Here is a 20,336-nt window from a genome sequence, read left to right as displayed (position 1 = left end):
GTCTAACACCCGCACAACGATCCTTCCAATCCTCTGAATGCCATGCCCGGCCAGATTCATACAACGTCCGCTAATACCGGAGTAGTTGGAGCCAAGTGAAAATTTCATTTAAGGTAAAAATTTTTAATTCCCTATGAATTTTTATTGAATTTAAACTATACGAGTATCCAAAGAAAATTTTGAATGTTAAAATAAAATTTTAAAACTTCCGCTGCGTTTTGGACACAACAAAAAGGGTATCCCAACAGTATGCATATTGACAATGTGAGGGAGTGACTAAACTATAAGAATGGTTGTTCGGAAAACAAAAAACCGATAATATAAGGTTTCATTTCAAATCGAGAAGTTTCTGATCAATATTACAAAATACATAAAATTACGAGAAAAAATATGCCATATGAAATATATAAATACATTGCTGACAATCCTAAAATCTGTGTTCAAAAATTATTTTGAAACTAAAAATACACAGAAAAAGGTTGTCGCCATATTCTTGTGCTGTGAGAAAATGATTAAGCATATTGCGTAGCAGCAGCAGAAGTAGGGACGCACAAGGGTGGATTCTGTTTGCCGGTCAAGCTAGGCTTTACGTTGCTACACTTAGTGGTGATAGGTCCGAGTCTTCCGTCGTATGTAAGATCGATGTTTCCCACTTGAACATTTTCACAAGGCTTATTCCTGCTGCAGATAAGTGTCACCGCGACAGGATCATTTGTCGTGCCCCTGATTTTGTCGATTTTTACGTTGCTGATCTTAACGAGGGATGGGGTCTGTATATAATCAATGAAAGAAAAAGTGAATTTTAGCGTGATGCGCGTTTGTTAAATAAGTTGGCGATAACATGAGATGAATTACGTACGTCGAGTTTGCACAGGTTGTGTGGGCAATATTCTTGATCTATGACAATCGGGTACGTAACGTTGGTCATGATAAGATCTTCGAATTGCAGATTGGTGACCTGCAAAGTGGCAGGAGCCGATGGCCAAGTTTTGATCCTAACCCCGTTTTGTGTGCCGAGGAAGGTGCAGTTCTTGACGTAGATCCCCACAACATCCTTCTCTGTCGTGAACTTGCCCAAGCTTCCGACGCTGATCCCATGACCGGGTCCACAGATCACGTTTTGGATGTGGACTTGCTCCGTTCCATCACCCATTGATACACAATCGTCTCCGGTTTTTATAACTGAGTCGGTGACGTTCACCAGTTTGGAACGTGCTATATGAATGCCGTCAGTATTTGGGCTGTCTCCGGGTGCAGAAATCGTAAAGCGGAGGAACGTGACATTGTAGCAGCCTATTACGTTTACGTGGAAGTTCTTGCTGTCCTTGGTGGTCACGTCGCGGATGGTTGAGTTGGTGATGAAGTTGAAGCTCAAGTTCTGTATGCATGCAGAAAACTTGTTGAACAATGTATCCTCTCTGTGATTTTTCTAAGCCCTAAAGACACTGAATAATAGCCATTAAAACCGGGATAGTAATTTTTTTTATCCAGTTTCTATCATTAGGTGTGATGCGTCAATAAAGTGTCTCAACTTACGAACTATAGATGTTTTTTTATCATTAACAAATAAGTGGGACACATGGACTCTACCATAAAAGTCAACATGTAATACTCTTTTCAAATGAAATGCGGGTGATTAAGACCAGTCATGAGCCATCTCACCAATGGAAGTTTGACGCAATTTTGGTTTTTGTGACAGTCATTCCTCTTCCAAGCTTCATGTCCTTGGCCATCAAAGACTCCGCCGCCTGAAAGTGTGAAATTATCAAGATAATTGATTGTCACCCACTCCCCTTGTTTGTTAGGCATTTGATTTGGATCCAAAGGAGCTTGCAAAATGCCTTCGACCTTAAGCTCAATAGAAGCCTTATTAGGTCCAACCAATTTTGCTTGCTTCAAAGACCATGTCCCTTTTGGAATCCAAACTGTGCTTGGAGTTGGTGATGCACATGCTTCCTTCCAAGCAGCCAATAAAGCCTGCATTAAAATCAATTTTTATGTCCCCTATTTATAACCACACTACAACAAAAATGGCTTTTCGCAGCACGCAAATTCGTTTTCCGCAGCGCACATTGCACGCTGCAAAGTTCAAAGCTGTTGAAAGTTTAAGATTATCCGCGGCGTACATGTGCGCGCTGTTAATCTTATTATCCGCGGCGTGAACATGCACGCCGTTAATACTATTATCCGCAGCGTGCAATGTACGCCGTTAATAATTATTGCCAAATCTAATTTTAGCGACGGTTTTAAAATTTACGTCGCTACTAGCGACGGTTTATAACCATCGCTAAATTTATAGGCGACAGTTTTTAAACTGTCGCTTAGTTTAGCGACGGTTTTAAAACTGTCGATACATTTCGCGACTGAATTTCATAAACCGTCGCTAATCTTTTCGTTAAAATAAAAAAAAAATTACTTTTATAATTTAATAAAATTTTTAAAAAAACTTACAATCTAATAACAATACTCGTGATTTTTAATAATATTTTTAAAGTACACTAAATCGAAACTAAAATCTTAAAATCGAAACAAAAAAGTACACTAAATCGAAACTAAAATCTTAAAATCGTGAGAAAAATTCTGAATGTTGTGAAGAAATGGAAAGGAAATGCGGATATTTATAGACTATTAGCGACGTTTGTATTTAAACCGTCGCTACTAGCGACGGTTTTATAATAAACCGTCGCCGATGTAAAACCTTGCGACGGGTATAAGAAACCCGTCGCTAAATATAGCGACGATTAATGCTTAATTGTCGCTAAATTTCGCGACGGTTATTTTAAACCGTTGCTAGTTTTAAATCGGCGACGGTGTATTTAAAACCGTCGCCAATAACGACGGTATAAAAACAACCGTCGCTAAATTTAAATCGGCGACAGTTAAATAAACCGTCGCTAAATGATGGCGCACCCATTTTCCACGGCGTGCTTATATATGCACGCCGTTAAAAAAATTTTATTTTTTTTAAAAAAAATGTTTTACTATTAACTGCGTACATAAACATGCACGCCGTTAATAATATTATTAACAGTGTACATAAACATGCACGCCGTTAATAATATTATTAACAGCGTGCCTTTATTGTACGCTGCGAAAATTGCATAAGTTATTAACAGCTCACATATAACTGCACGCTGCGGATATTACTATCCGCAGCATGCTTTTAATGCACGCTGTTAATACTGTCAAGTGCAATAATATTAACAGCGCACATATGGATGCACGCCGTAAAAAGTAATATTCGCAGCGTGCTTTTAATGCACGCTGTTGATGACATGCTGCGAAAAATCATTTTTCTTGTAGTGCAATTCGTTCATTTTTTTATACAAATTTAGCATCTATAGCGATCCGATATTTTCGTATATACCTGACTTATATCAGCATTCGATTTCGCACCAAACTTCCTCACGTCGAATACTTTCGTCTGTGCATTGGCAATGCATGCCAAGAATGACAAAAAGAATAAAACTTTGCAAATGAATGTTGGAGCCATTTAGTTTTTAGTTTTTTCCTTCTTTTTTTTTGTACAAATATATGTCTTTCCTAGAATAGTAAGCAAATTTATAATAATATTGAGTTAAAGTTGAGAGCCACAAAACATGCCCTACCATTCATGTAATCTGTGTTTTTAGGATTCTGATAATATTTATTGGTCGAATATATTTTATATTTGGTCTTGTTTAAGTTATCCACCAAGAAAATATTGATGGGCTCAAGTTCGATGAATTTGCCTATATATAGTTAAAATTTTTGTGGTGCCAAGTTATCTTGTTATTAAAGAACTATGTCAGAAGTGATATTATGGATATTAACACAATGATCTTGTTAGAATAGATGTCCTGTAGACCAATGCTTGGCTAATTAATTTATTGACTCATTTGTAATTAACAGTTTTTATTTTAATATAATTTACGTTTCATGGTCTCTTTTTACTTTATATGTATACCTATCTTGCAAACTTTCCTTTCATTTCCCTAGCCATTCTCCTTCTCCATATTCTCGAAATTTCAGTGTCCTTCAGCTAGAGAAAAGCGTGAGTTCTTGAGAGAAAAACAAGAGAGAAAACAAGAAAGTGAAGCAACTCCGTCTCCGCCGCGCCGCGTCGTTATATTGATTTGTTTTTCAAACAAATCCAAGGTGTTGGAAACTTAATTTCGGCTGTTTGACAAACCATTTATCTATTGGACGAACTGATCAAGTATTCGTATTAAAAAACTTGCCTAACTGAAGTATCACGTGAGTTATCAAGGCAACCGAATCCAGCTGAATTGAACTTTCGAAGTTAACTGACTGATCAGTTAGAAACTGATCAGTTGAACCTAACTGGATTTCTGAAGACAGCTGACTGATCAGTTGATTCACTCAGCACAAGCTTATCAGCTATTTTCATCAGCTGATCGCTCAGCCATACACGTNTATTTTAATTGCATGAATTAATTTTGTTGTGCTTACTTGCATGTTTAAAATATATTTTTCTACATGATTGCATTAAAATGTATTTTTAAAAGATATTCGAGTTGCGATCGAGGAACGGAGACCGAGGGCTGAGAAAAATAGAAAATGTTTTTATTAAATAATTATTTTTAATTATTTAAAATATGGTTGATGCATTTTAGTATTTTTTGAAAATAAAGGGTTTTGAGGTGATTTAATACGCCGGGACGTAAATTTTATCAGTGTTGGTTTTTCAACAAAAATACGAACTTTTTGACAACCCGGCTAATAAATTCACAAACTTATTTAAGCAAAATTATTTTTAATATTTTATTAAGTACTAATGGGCTTAATGGGCCTAATTAATCTTGTTAGTGGGCTTAAGTTATCATTAGTACTTTAATTGATATTTAAAGTGCAATCCACCCCATATTTTGACACACAACTTCACGCCTCACCTCTTTAAAAATCTGAAAACTCTTTCTCAAAACATCACACGGCACACACCTCTAAATTCACGAGAAAGTTGCAAAATTTCAAAGGAAAATTCAGCCAAGGGTTCGTGTCATCGTTCTTCGCAATCGTCAACGTAAATTCGTGCGTAAATTACGCAAAGGCACGCCATACATCTCCTTTTCTCATCTATCACATCGTATTATCGTTTTAAATATCGTGTGCATGAAAAGCATGAATTTCTTATGATTATTTTCGGAATATTGCACATACATGTAATAAATTCATGAATTTTGATCCAAAAATTATGCTAAACATGTGTTAAGGGGCTGCCATCGATAGGGTAATAATAAGGATTGGTCTATAGCCAAATCATGATAATTATTGAAGGGCATTATATACACTGGAAACCGTAGGAAAAGAATAAAGAACAACCGTGAGTTTCTCTTTGAGTTTTATGTGCTCTTATGGTTCAAGTTGCACGGTGGCTTTGCATGGTGCTTAGGGGTTCGACCAGGTCTTGAGGAGGGTTCGGTTGGGACGTGGCTAGGTCCTAGGAAGAGTCCTAGAATGCCTAGGACTCGTGGTTCAGGCTGGGGAAGAGTCCACGAAAGCTAGGACTCTTCCCAAGCAATTCACGCGCGCAGGAGTTCAGGAAGAAGAGGGGCTCACGGTTCAGGGTGGGCGCTGGCTAGGTAGTCCAGTAGGGACTAGGGACGATGGGTCAGGGCTAGGACGGGGCCTGGTGCAGCCAGGGCTCATGGTGGCTCGAGGGAGATGAGGGCCGAAACCTTAGGAACAAGAGGAAGGTAGCGCGCAGCAGCTGGTGGATTTCAGTTGGTTCGTGCGCGAGTCTAGTGGCCTGGGCTGGTATAGGCTGGGTCTGGGCATGGTCCAGGGTTGGTTAGGGTCTGCTGGGCTCGGTGGTGGCTTAGCTGGAGGTGTCCTAGGTTGGCTAGGAGTCCTAGATTTATCAAGGAGTCTCACGCTATGCACTTACAGAATTTGGGTCAGGTTCCAGGTGGGTTTTTGAGCGGTCCAGGCCGGGTTTTGGGCTGGGCTTGCACAGTAGGGTCCCTAGATGGGTTGGCTAGGTTTTGGTTCAAGGTGGCTCGGGCGTGGCTCGGGTAAATTAAAAGATGGCTCGGTGCGTTCAATAAGGTGTCAAAACAAAAATTAAAAGGCCAAAAATGAATCTAAGGGTCCACGTGGGTGGCTCATGAATTGGAAGGGTAGAATAAATACTAAAAATGTTATGTTTAAAATTTGGGATCAAAATAATGAGTTTTGGATTTATTCGGGATTTAATCGCCACACGAAACGCTAATTAACGAGTTAATGGAAACGCCTAGTTTTAAGCTTTATAAAATTATGAAAAATTAGGTTTAAGCTTAAATAATTATTATAATTCTAAGTTTTTAATTTGGAAATTTTATATTAAGGTTTGGTTTAATTCGGGATTTAAACGCATTAATACGTCACATTTAAAGATTAATTTAAAAATCCTCGTTTTAGGCTAAATAAAAATACGAGAAAATTAATGTAGGCTTAAATAATTATTTGGGACATGTTAGAGTTAACGGAATTAAGAAAATGTCAAAAACGTGAAATTTTACGTCTAGGGGTAAAACGGTCTTTTCACACCTAAAAATTAGTAAACGTCATGGCAGTGCCCTGAATGCTGTTTTATGTGCTAATATGATTATTTTCTATAGTTTTGGATGCTTATGGAATTTTAAATGTTAAAATGATATTTTAAACGTTTATGGGATTTTATAAGTTAAAATGATATTTTAAATGTTTAGGGAATTTTATATGTTTATGATTTAATATGTCAAAATGTTATTTTAAATATTTTGAGGTTAAAATGATTATTTTTAAATGTTTATGAAATGTTCATGATTAAATTATGATTTTTAAATGTCTATAGGATTTTTATGATTTAAGGTTGACATTTAAAAGACATGTTGCATGCTTGGTTTCAAAAATAAAAATGATATGTTATGGATGATTTTTATAAGTGATGAAAATGTAAAATGTTGAAGGAGGTGAAGTGATTGTGACTAATTCGTTAATAATGGCGATGTCGTGAGGGTGATGGTCACAGTGGGAGCCTGACGATCGTGTTTCCATTATTGCGAATATGAGGTTATGAGGTTTGAGGAAGAATGGGAATATCGTGAGGGGAGAAGGCTCCAGAGGGAGCCCATTTATGGGAGAAGGCCCCAGAGGGAGCCCCGACGATCGTATTTCTATTCGATCATGTTAGGCCAAGGCTCAGTTGACCCGTGAGAGCGTCGCTGATGTCCCCGCCGCCTAGTACTGTGGTTGTATTTAGATGGATGGATCGATCATGTCATGTGAGGAAAGTCACAATTAACGATCTGAATTCAACAAAAGAAAAAGAAAAGGAAAAGGAAAAATGTTTATGATCATGAAAAGGGTTTTATGTCATGTCATGTTGAGGAAAAGGAAAAAATTTAAGGTTTATGTTATGCATATCATGAAAACGTTTTAATTAAATTTTATGCATCAAGAAAATGTTTAAGAAAATGTTCATGTTTAAAGTTTATGCATCATCATGAAAACGATATTTTAAGTACAAATATTTTTCACTGTTGCATGTGGTTTTATATGTATTATTTGTTATCAAGATTATAGTGTGTTGAGTCTTTAGACTCACTAGGTGTGATGGATGCAGGTGAGGTTGAGGGAGGTCTTGATGGATGATCTGACTGGACTGAAGGTGCACGCAACCAGAGAACCAACGCTTCTACTTTTCCGCAATTACGATTTATGATTCATGATTTATGTTAAAAGATTTTACGATTTTTTATTTATGTTTGAGAGGTTTTTGAGAGATTATAGTATGAGCTGTATTTTTCAAATATGTAGTTGTTGGTTTTAATTTTAAAATGGTTCTAAAATATTTTTATGCAAATGTGTATGGTTCGGCCGATGCTATGTGAGGTTTTAAAAAAAAAAATTTCTAGTACTCTTAAGCGATAAAATGGGCAGACGTTTCAGTTGGTATCAGAGCCAGGTTCCTGAAAAGGGTTGTGCCACCATCAGCGCCGGAAAGATCAGTCATCAAGCCTCAAAGTTGTAAGTTTTTACATGCTTTATGTGATTTAATATGTCGTTACCTGCATAAGTACATGAATTAAATGTTTACGTCACATGTTTAGTAGCTTCATGATAATATATGTTTTATATGCTTTGAATTTTTTTACGCGATACGATATGAAATGAAAAATTATTTTTTTTCAACGCATGTTGGATTTGTGGTGGAATTGGACTATGTTGATATTTGGGTTTTTGTAGTGACGTTCTATTTATGGGCCATAAGTTAATCGTGAATATTATGAATGCCTTTGGGAATCGTAGATTTTCTAAGAAAATATTTATGCTTCATGGTTACTAGTCGAATTAATTTTTGGGAATTAGACGTAAGGAATAATGATTTAAGGAATTGCAACGACTTGGGAGTAAGAAATGTATAAATTGGGATTTTAAGTTTTGATGAAAGGTAAGATTGATTATGAGAATTGATTTTTGGGTGAATAAGTTTAAATTATCGAAATTTATATTATTGGAAACCCGTAGAAGGAAATTAAGAATGCCAAAAACTTGTGGGATAATGGTAGGATTTTTGAAATTAAGGACCGATTAGGATAAATTTTGAGGAAATTAAAAATTAATCTTGTATTTATTAAAGAATTTGGGGACTAATTTAGCAATAAGCGATAATTGAATGGTTTAAATGGTAAGAATTTTTGATGATTTAGACTTTTAAGAATATTTGGAACCTTGGGGTATCATGGTTATAATGTTATAAGGAATGTTAATCAAGGGTTTTTAAGAATGAATTGATATTAGGCTTAAAAATCTAAGCGTTAGCGTATGTGTTTGGGATTGTAAGATTGAAATTTGATAAGTTGAGGAATATTTTGGGTGTAAAATAAAGAAAATAATATACGATAACCGTGATCATCCATNTATTTTAATTGCATGAATTAATTTTGTTGTGCTTACTTGCATGTTTAAAATATATTTTTCTACATGATTGCATTAAAATGTATTTTTAAAAGATATTCGAGTTGCGATCGAGGAACGGAGACCGAGGGCTGAGAAAAATAGAAAATGTTTTTATTAAATAATTATTTTTAATTATTTAAAATATGGTTGATGCATTTTAGTATTTTTTGAAAATAAAGGGTTTTGAGGTGATTTAATACGCCGGGACGTAAATTTTATCAGTGTTGGTTTTTCAACAAAAATACGAACTTTTTGACAACCCGGCTAATAAATTCACAAACTTATTTAAGCAAAATTATTTTTAATATTTTATTAAGTACTAATGGGCTTAATGGGCCTAATTAATCTTGTTAGTGGGCTTAAGTTATCATTAGTACTTTAATTGATATTTAAAGTGCAATCCACCCCATATTTTGACACACAACTTCACGCCTCACCTCTTTAAAAATCTGAAAACTCTTTCTCAAAACATCACACGGCACACACCTCTAAATTCACGAGAAAGTTGCAAAATTTCAAAGGAAAATTCAGCCAAGGGTTCGTGTCATCGTTCTTCGCAATCGTCAACGTAAATTCGTGCGTAAATTACGCAAAGGCACGCCATACATCTCCTTTTCTCATCTATCACATCGTATTATCGTTTTAAATATCGTGTGCATGAAAAGCATGAATTTCTTATGATTATTTTCGGAATATTGCACATACATGTAATAAATTCATGAATTTTGATCCAAAAATTATGCTAAACATGTGTTAAGGGGCTGCCATCGATAGGGTAATAATAAGGATTGGTCTATAGCCAAATCATGATAATTATTGAAGGGCATTATATACACTGGAAACCGTAGGAAAAGAATAAAGAACAACCGTGAGTTTCTCTTTGAGTTTTATGTGCTCTTATGGTTCAAGTTGCACGGTGGCTTTGCATGGTGCTTAGGGGTTCGACCAGGTCTTGAGGAGGGTTCGGTTGGGACGTGGCTAGGTCCTAGGAAGAGTCCTAGAATGGCTAGGACTCGTGGTTCAGGCTGGGGAAGAGCCCACGAAAGCTAGGACTCTTCCCAAGCAATTCACGCGCGCAGGAGTTCAGGAAGAAGAGGGGCTCACGGTTCAGGGTGGGCACTGGCTAGGTAGTCCTGTAGGGACTAGGGACGATGGGTCAGGGCTAGGACAGGGCCTGGTGCAGCCAGGGCTCGTGGTGGCTCGAGGGAGATGAGGGCCGAAACATTAGGAACAAGAGGAAGGTAGCGCGCAGCAGCTGGTGGATTTCAGTTGGTTCGTGCACGAGTCTAGTGGCCTGGGCTGGTATGGGCTGGGTCTGGGCATGGTCCAGGGTTGGTTAGGGTCGGCTGGGCTCGGTGGTGGCTCAGCTGGAGGTGTCCTAGGTTGGCTAGGAGTCCTAGATTTAGCAAGGAGTCTCACGCTATGCACTTACAGAATTTGGGTCAGGTTCCAGGTGGGTTTTTGAGCGGGCCAGGCTGGGTTTTGGGCTGGGATTGCACAGTAGGGTCCCTAGATGGGTTGGCTAGGTTTTGGTTCAAGGTGGCTCGGGCGTGGCTCGGGTAAATTAGAAGATGGCTCGGTGCGTTCAATAAGGTGTCAAAACAAAAATTAAAAGGCCAAAAATGAATCTAAGGGTCCACGTGGGTGGCTCATGACTTGGAAGGGTAGAATAAATACTAAAAATGTTATGTTTAAAATTTGGGATCAAAATAATGAGTTTTGGATTTATTCGGGATTTAATCGCCACACGAAACGCTAATTAACGAGTTAATGGAAACGCCTAGTTTTAAGCTTTATAAAATTACGAAAAATTAGGTTTAATCTTAAATAATTATTATAAGTCTAAGTTTTTAATTTGGAAATTTTATATTAAGGTTTGGTTTAATTCGGGATTTAAACGCATTAATACGTCACATTTAAAGATTAATTTAAAAATCCTCGTTTTAGGCTAAATAAAAATACGAGAAAATTAATGTAGGCTTAAATAATTATTTGGGACATGTTAGAGTTAACGGAATTAAGGAAATGTCAAAAACGTGAAATTTTACGTCTAGGGGTAAAACGGTCTTTTCACACCTAAAAATTAGTAAACGGCATGGAAGTGTCCTGAATGCTGTTTTATGTGCTAATATGATTATTTTATATAGTTATAAATGCTTATGGAATTTTAAATGTTAAAATGATATTTTAAACGTTTATGGGATTTTATAAGTTAAAATGATATTTTAAATGTTTAGGGAATTTTATATGTTTATGATTTAATATGTCAAAATGTTATTTTAAATATTTTGAGGTTAAAATGATTATTTTTAAATATTTATTAAATGTTCATGATTAAATTATGATTTTTAAATTGCTATAGGATTTTTATGATTTAAGGTTGACATTTAAAAGACATGTGGCATGCTTGGTTTCAAAAATAAAAATGATATGTTATGGATGATTTTTATAAGTGATGAAAATGTAAAATGTTGAAGGAGGTGAAGTGATTGTGACTAATTCGTTAATAATGGCGATGTCGTGAGGGGGATGGTCACAGTGGGAGCCCGACGATCGTGTTTCCATTATTGCGAATATGAGGTTATTAGGTTTGAGGAAGAATGGGAAGATCGTGAGGGGAGAAGGCCCCAGAGGGAGCCCATTTATGGGGGAAGACCCCAGAGGGAGTCCCGACGATCGTATTTCTATTCGATCATGTTAGGCCAAGGCTCAGTTGATCGGTGAGAGCGTTGCTGATGTCCCCGCCGCCCAGTACTGTGGTTATATTTAGATGGATCCATCGATCATGTCATGTGAGGAAAGTCACAATTAACGATCTGAATTCAACAAAAGAAAAGGAAAAGGAAAAGGAAAAATGTTTATGATCATGAAAAGGGTTTTATGTCATGTCATGTTGAGGAAAAGGAAAAAATTTAAGGTTTATGTTATGCATATCATGAAAACGTTTTAATTAAAGTTTAAAAATACATTTTAATGCAATCATGTAGAAAAATATATTTTAAACATGCAAGTAAGCACAACAAAATTAATTCATGCAATTAAAATATTTAATTAAAATACACGAGAATTTACTAATTGCATGCATGTGGTTTACGTGGACCTTTAAATTTTCGGGGCGCTACAGATTGTCAGGAGAATATCAACGTGGCAATCAACGGATATAAAATTCAAATATTATATCAAGTTACCGTTGGAAGAGAAGCCTATAAATAGTCTAACAGAGCAGCTGAAGAAGAAGATACAAGAACAACTATTTTACTCAAGCTGTTACTCTGCTGAAATCAAAAGCTCACTCTTACTAAGTTCTATCTGTAGCATTCAAGGCTACCGTCTTTGAGCTTGTTAGCACACTGTAATCTCTGTTATATTGTTAAGTTGTGCTAAGATTGGTCACGAACTGAAATAGCCTGTTGTAACCAAGAGTTTCAGTTCTGGCACTGATGAGACCAAACTGAAGTGGGTCAATACAAACATTGTATTCGATCAAAGTCTTTTAGTAAAAATCCTATCTTCGTAATAGATGGGGTGACGTAGGAGTTATTCCATTCTCCGAACATCTAGAAACAAATCGCTTGCTTCTCACTTCAGTTATTTATTTTAGTTATTCTATCTTTCATTCAGTTTACTTCCGCAACTGTTTTCTCAGTTAAACTGATTGTCATCGACTAACGAGATATTAAGTATCAGTTTGTTATTAAACTGAACTCAACTTACGAAAAACGAACATAATCTGTTAGTGTTTATTCAACCACCCCTTCTAAACACATTTCACTTCTTAACCGATCCTTTCAAGTGGTATCAGAGCGGTTATATCCCGTCTCAAAATATCTACACTTTCAAACTGATCATTATGTCTTCGTTCAAAAATATCCCTACGTTTTCCATAGAGGACTTCGATGACTAGAAAATAAGAATGCAGGCTCACTTAGCTACACAAGATGATTACATGTGGTACGTTATCACTAACAGACCGATGAATATTCTGAAAGCCAATACAGCAGTGACAATTACTGAAGGGGCACCTCACCGTATTGAAAAGCCCAGAGATGAATGGACAACAGAAGAAAAAATAAAAGCAAATCTGGATAATGTGGCAAAGGATATACTGTACAAGACACTGGACAAAGTAACCTTCAGCAAGATCAAGATGTGTAAGACAGCTAAGGAGATTTGGGAAAAGTTGATCCAGCTGTGTGAAGGAAACGAACAAACCAAAGAGAATAACCTTTCGTTGCTGTGCAGAAGTTTGACAACATCAAGATGCGAACTGGAGAATCGAGGCATGAGTATGATGAGAGAGTCAGCTGCATCATCAATGAACTCAATGCACTTGGAAAAGTATCTACCAACAAAGAAGTTGCATTAAAAGTAATCAGAGGTCTTCCAAAGGAGTGGGACGTAAAGACCATGGCAATGAGGGAATCCAAGGATCTAAACAGAGTTGAACTTCATGATCTATTCGCTGATCTGTAAGCCTATGAGTTTGAGCTACGAACTCGATAAAGAGAGCCTTCTACTTTAGCTGCTGTCAGAACAGAACCAACTGGTTCAGTCGAGAAGTCTGCTGATCAATTGAGCAATGATGCTATGTCATTGTTCATTAAAAATTCGGAAGATTCATGAGAAGAAATCAAGGGAACTTCCAGAAGAATTATCAGAGAAATAATTCTACAGAGGAATCAAATGGCTGCTACAACTGTGGCAAACCCGGTCACTTCATTACTGACTGTCCCAAACCCAAGAAGGACAGTCAGGGCTTGACTGAAAGAAGAAAGAAGTCATATGAGCATAGAAAGAGATCCAAGGATGATATGAAGTTTTCCAGGAAGAAGCATGAGGTACTCTTAGCTGAAGAAAGTAAATCTAAATGGGCAGAAACTGACAGCGAGGAGTCAGAACCAGAAACCTCATGCAGTTCCAGTGATGGTGAAGAGGAAATGAAGTGTCTAATGGCTGGTGATACAGAAGAGGAATCAAGCAGTCAACAGGTATTTGACTTCAGCTCAACTGATTTCACTAGAGAAGAACTTATTTCAACTCTTCATGACATGATTAATGAGTATCATAAGCTTGCCTTATCGTTTGAAAAGGCCAGAGCAAAGCAACCTGATCACATAGACAATAAAACTAAAACTGATGAATCAGTTGATTTGTTGAGTCTAAAAAGGGAGATTGCTGAGCTCAATGCTGAAAAGAGCAGGAATCAATCAATGATTTAAAAGTTGACGCTTGAGAATGCAAAGCAAACTGAGCTCATACAGGCTTGGAACAAATCATCTGTTGCATTAACTGAAATGCAGAACTCACAGAAATCAGTTACTGATAAACTGGTTTAGTGTTCAGCACCCAAGATGAAATGATTCCCAATGATACTCGACCAAAACTAAATATGGATAAAGGAAAATACATTCGCTTTGTCAAATCAGTTGTGGTACAAGAACAAGCTGAGCCAAGTAAACTTGTTGAACAACCTACTGAAAGTACGAACAAAGCTAAAAGATATGGTATTGGTTATAGCCCAAAAGTTTTAACTGACTCACGTAGTCAGTCATCAAAAAGATTCAGCAGAAAATATTCGAATGGCTACTCCAATTACCATAACAGCAAGCCGGTTCAGAAAAGATATCGGCTGAACAATCAGTCGAAAAAAGCTAAATCACATGTTGTATCATCTGCACACTACACACCAAACACACATAAATCGAGAAAGACCATATGGAATACAGCAACTGGACAGTCAGTCAGACTAATCCAAGTCTGGGTTCCTAAAGGACTAATCAGCTTAGGACCCAAATAGAAAAGGGTACCAAAAATGATATCTTGTATGTGACTGCAGGTAACAGGTACAATTAAGGAATCAATCTGGTACATGGATAGTGGATGCTCACGACACATGACGGGAAATGCAGATTTGTTATCTCAACTGATCAAGTACACTGGACCAAACATCAGTTTTGGAGATAATTCCAAAGGTAAAACTGTGGGGAAGGGTAAGCTTATTCATGGTAACTTTACCATTAATGATTTTTTATTAGTTGAGAATCTCAAGTATAATCTGATTAGCATCAGTCAGTTATGCGATAACGGATTCTCATTTCAGTTTGACAAATACTCTTGTTCAGTCAAAGACTCAACTGATGAGGTTATTCTAACTGGCAAACGGTGTGGAAACACTTACAAAGTCAGTTGGAATGATCAACCTTATGCACCAGTATGTTTCATTGCTTCAAAAATTTCTAAAAACTGGTTGTGGCATAAGAGATTGAACCACCTGAACTTTAAATCCATTGCATATCTGAGTAACCACGATCTTGTAACTGGTTTACCCAAGATGGACTTTGTCAAAGATAAAATTTGTTCAGCATGTCAGTTTGGTAAACAAGTAAAATCTTCTTTTGAAAACAAGGGCCGTAAATCTTCTTCCCGATGCTTAGAACAATTACATATGGATCTTTTTGGTCCAATACCAATCATGAGTTTAGGGGGAATGAAATACACCTTGGTGAATGTGGATGATTTTTCAAGATTTACTTGGGTTATTTTTCTCAAATCCAAAGACCAAACTGCTGCACAACTGATAAAGTTTTTCAAAAGATTATTAAATGAAAAATCAGTTGGAATTGATAAAATCAGATCTGATCGAGGAACTGAATTCATCAATCAAAATCTTTCAAATTTTTTAGAAAATGCTGGAATTAAGCATGAGCTTTCAGCAGCTAGAACTCCTCAGCAAAATTGTGTAGCTGAAAGGAGAAACCGGACTCTTAAAGAAGCTGCTAGAACAATGCTTGCTGATTCGGGCGTTTCTCAAAGGTTTTGGGCAGAGGCAGTAAACACTGCGTGTTATACACAGAACAGATCGATGATTAATAAGAATCAAATGAAAACACCATATGAGATCTGGCATGGAAGAAAAAGTTTGGTCTCCTACTTTAAAATATTCGGCTGCAGATGTTTTATTCTCGATAATGGTAAAAATCATTTAAAAACCTTTGATGAAAAATCTGCAGAGGGAATATTTCTTGGATATTCTTCAGTTAGCAAAGCATATAGAGTTTTCAATAAAAATTCTTTGAATGTTGAAGAATCTATCCATGTTGTTTTTGAAGAAAACGCTCTAACGATCAGCTGAGCTAATTGATAGACTTACAGAGATCAGTTTGGAGGATGAAGATGAAGAAGATAATCTTATCAATCACAACAACCTCCAAACACCAGAACCAGAAGTACTAGAACAACCAGTTGAACAGGAAGCTATTCCTGATTTTTAGTTGGAGGAGCCTATTGAGAATATTCAACTGCCAACTGATGAAGCTCCAAGTGATACAGAAGCAGTTACCAACTTGGATACAACAAACACTGAACTCAGATGGAAGAAATCACATCCTCCAGAATTGGTGACAGGTAATCCATCTGATCCGGTAAGAACAAGAAATCAGATGCTTAATTTATTTATTCATTCAGCTTTCGTATCACAATTGGAACCAAAGAAAACTGATGAGGCTCTTGCTGATCCAAACGGGATAAATGCAATGCAAGAGGAGCTGAATCAGTTTACCCATAACAATGTCTAGAACTTAGTTCCAAAACCACTTTTAAAAACTGTTATAGGTACAAAATGGGTATACAGGAACAAACTGAACGAAGATGGTTCAGTTGTGCGCAACAAGGCGAGACTAGTAGCACAAGGATATAGGCAGGAAGAAGGAATTGAGTATGATGAAACATATGCCCCAGTTGCAAGACTTGAAGCCATCCGAATATTCCTTGCTTATGCATCATTCAAGAACTTCAACGTCTACCAGATGGATGTAAAGAGCGCATTTTTAAACGGTCAGCTGCAGGAAGAAGTCTATGTAGAACAACCTCCAGGTTTCATCAATCATACTTTTCCTGATCATGTCTACCATTTGAACAAAGCCTTATATGGGCTGAAACAAGCTCCAAGAGCTTGGTATGAAATGCTTTCAAAATTCCTAACTGACCATGATTTTTCAGTTGGATCAATTGATAAGACCTTGTTCAAATTCTCTAAGAATGATCATATTCTACTTGTTCAAATTTACGTTGATGATATTATATTGGGTCAACTAACCCCAAATTATGCGAGAAGTTTGCTAAGTTGACGCAGGACAAATTCGAAATGAGCATGATGGGTGAACTGACATTTTTCATTGGACTGCAAGTGAAGTAACTGGAAACTGGTATCTTTATCAGTCAGACCAAATATACGAAGGAACTGCTTAAGAAATTTGGCATGGAATCATGCTCAGCAGCAAGCACTCCCATGAGTTCATCAGTCAAACTAGACAATGATCAAGGGGGAATATCAGCTGAGGCGACATTATACAGAGGTTTAATAGGTTCATTATTGTACCTAACTACTGAAAAGGGATCGATTAAGGTGCCCGGTTGCGCAACGGAAGTTTAAAAAAATTTGTTTCAACAAGAACATGAAAACCGATCACCCACTAAGTGTGTAGCAAATACGAAAACACAAAATATGTCATACATAGTGTGTTTAAGAAATATACCTATCAATCATAAAAGATTGATGTTATGGCTACAACCAAGTTGTAAACAACTTGGCTCTTGAAAGGATGACAAATCTACAAGGTTCTCCCTTGAGCACTCCTTGCTCAAATATTAAGCCCACCACCAACTAGGTAGATCCCCTCTAATTTTGCACTAGAAAAATTAGAGGATTTTTCTTTTGAGAAGACTTTTCTTTCCTCAACAATTGAAGACGAAAATTGAAGGAGAAAATTAAGGGAATTTTCGTCCAAGGGGTTGAGGGAAAGAAGGGAGGATGACTTTTCTTGATTGTGGAAAAAATTAAAGCAAAAAGGTGCATGTGCATGCCATGCTATTAACTCAAAAGGTGTCTCCAACCCTTCACCTCCCTAGCATGCTTTTTCCCTTGGGCTTGTAACAATTACAAGGCCCATGGACTTTTATTTAAATGTCCCAAACACATTTGAGACCATTTAAACTTCACTTGATTTAATCGAGCCCACTAGTTTAATAATTATTTCTAATTGGTCTCTACAAAGCCCAATGTTATTTAATTAATCCAACATTTGAATTATTTTAATTATTTGGACTCTACTAGGTTTACTAGTGTTTAATTAATTCAACACTTGAATTAATTTAATTTAGTCAATAATAATGTTTATGAAAATCACAATTTTCAAATACATTATTTATTTGGCCAACTATTAATTTAAGAACACTTTCACAAATTAAAAGTCACATTCCTTTATAGAAGTCATACTTCTCTTTTGTAAGCCGTTCAACACATTGAACTATTTTACTTCTCAACGAGATCTAGAAAGCTAGTACTTGTGTGGCTCTCAATGGTTCATTGATACAACTAGCCGTGGGTTCACATCTCCATGTGATTCGGACTAAACATGTCCTTATACGAGCATACCCCAATTGTTCCATTCTTAGTTATAACCTCCTTGATAATAAGAACGTAAGAACTCAAGTCTGATAGTACTCAACCAATCATGTTAAACGCCTAGCAGCATCTCTTACATGATTCCCTAGGTATCAAATGATAGTGCCTGCAATAACCATTCTATTATGGTTAACGTACAGTACAGTCCCTTCATCTCATATATCACGACCGATTCGACAACCATTGGTATATCGAGAGTTGTCAATGAATCGATACTATGTGTCATGTCGTAGGTGCATCGATGTGTAATCTATGAAACCCCTTTCATAATTACCACCATACTCTGATCAGAGATTTCAGACTACATACACATAGGATATCCATACCCGAAGGTTAGCGGTGAATCTCCGACTACAATGCATCGACTCAAATATGTTTCGACAAAACACCCAACCTTGCCACCTCATGACTCCATATGAGTCGGTAAACAAGTCAAAGTGCAATGCTAGCACATAGAGTCTCAATGTTGTCCCGGGTCATAAGGTAATGGTGTACAACCATAAACTAGGACGTTTCCACTCGATAAGTGAGAATCACTTGGAAAGTCCTTTATGGAGGGTTGTTCAGTGCCCTCTACCACGAGCACCTATCTGCATGCTCGGACATCACTATGTCCCCTACCAATGAAACATGGTACTCACATCGCAGATACTAGTCTCGAACTCGAGCGGCCTATATCCTTCTAAATATGAGTTTCATGATACTCATCATATGACCATCTCATATTCTTTCTACTATTTGTATATTTAAGTACTTTATCTATGCAACTAGCATGGGTATACAGATAAAGAAGTGTCAAAACAATAATTAAAAATATTATTAAAATAAAGACTGTTTATACATAGAGTTTCATTGTGAACACTCGGCCAACACTTGGCTCGACGTGCACCTACTCTAACAATATCCCACTTGCACTAGAGCCAACTACCCATATGCTTCAAACCCATCGATTCACGATGCTTCTCGAATAATGGTCCAGGTAAAGGCTTAGTTAGCGGATCAGCAACATTATCTGCGGAGCCGACTTTGTCAATCGACACTTATCCTCTTTCCACAATCTCTCGGAGGATGTGATACTTTCTCAATACGTGTTTGGACTTCTGATGAGACCTTGGCTCCTTTGCTTGAGCAATGGCTCCCGTGTTGTCACAAAACACCGGGACAAGAGCAACTCCATTAGGAATGACGCCCAACTCTTGGACGAAATTCCTTATCCAAACAGCCTCCTTTGCTGCAGCTGATGCAGCAATGTATTCGGCCTCAGTGGTGGAATCCGCAGTACTGTCTTGCTTGGAACTCTTCCAAGAGACAGCAGCACCATTGAGCATGAACAACTTATCTTCGAGTCATCGATATCGCTTTGGAAGCTAGAGTCGGTATAGCCTTCCAATTTCAGTTTTCCACCCCCATAGACCAAGAACAACTTATTGGTCCTTTTCAAATACATGAGGATGTCTTTCACAGCTTTCCAGTGTGGAAGACCAGTGTTCGATTGATATCTACTCACTACACTTAGTGCGAAAGCCACGTCAGGACGTGTAGATATCATCCCATACATGATGCTACCAATCGCAGATGCATAAAGAATGCTTGTCATCGCCGCTATCTCTGCATCAGTCTTGGGAGACATAGACTTGGATAGGGACACGCCATGACACATTGGTAGATGTCCTCTCTTGGACTCATCCATTGAGAACCGCTTCACGATGGTATCAATGTATGTGGACTGGGTGAGACCAAGCAATCTTCTCAATCTATCTCTATAGATCTGTATTCCCAATACAACAGATGTTTCACCCAAGTCTTGCATCGAGAACTTACTTTCTAACCATATTTTAGTTTATTGCAACATTCCTACATCATTCCCAATGAGTAGAATGTCATCAACATAAAGCACCAAGAATGTCACAGCACTCCCACTGACCTTCTTATACACACAGGGTTCCTC

General features: G+C 37.3%; 1 protein-coding gene across 1 annotated transcript in view; it reads right to left on the bottom strand.

Annotated features, from left to right (window-relative positions):
- Window positions 1-293: 293 nt before the first annotated feature.
- LOC140975323 (polygalacturonase-like) overlaps window positions 294-20,336 on the bottom strand; it is a 63,861-nt gene continuing 43,818 nt past the window's right edge. Inside the window, exons 2-5 of the mRNA XM_073438984.1 lie at window positions 3,368-3,514; window positions 1,663-1,977; window positions 860-1,378; window positions 294-770 (exon numbers count right to left, since the gene is read on the bottom strand). Of these exons, the coding sequence (XP_073295085.1) occupies window positions 513-770; window positions 860-1,378; window positions 1,663-1,977; window positions 3,368-3,493 (1,218 nt within the window). The 5' untranslated portion in view covers window positions 3,494-3,514 and the 3' untranslated portion in view covers window positions 294-512. The remainder of the gene's footprint in view (window positions 771-859; window positions 1,379-1,662; window positions 1,978-3,367; window positions 3,515-20,336) is intronic.

The sequence above is a fragment of the Primulina huaijiensis genome, chromosome 4, assembly GCF_012295235.1.
Source record: "Primulina huaijiensis isolate GDHJ02 chromosome 4, ASM1229523v2, whole genome shotgun sequence".
In the NCBI taxonomy this organism is placed as follows: domain Eukaryota; kingdom Viridiplantae; phylum Streptophyta; class Magnoliopsida; order Lamiales; family Gesneriaceae; genus Primulina; species Primulina huaijiensis.
Note: the sequence above shows the minus strand (reverse complement) of the source record. Positions and strands in the feature narration are given on the sequence as shown.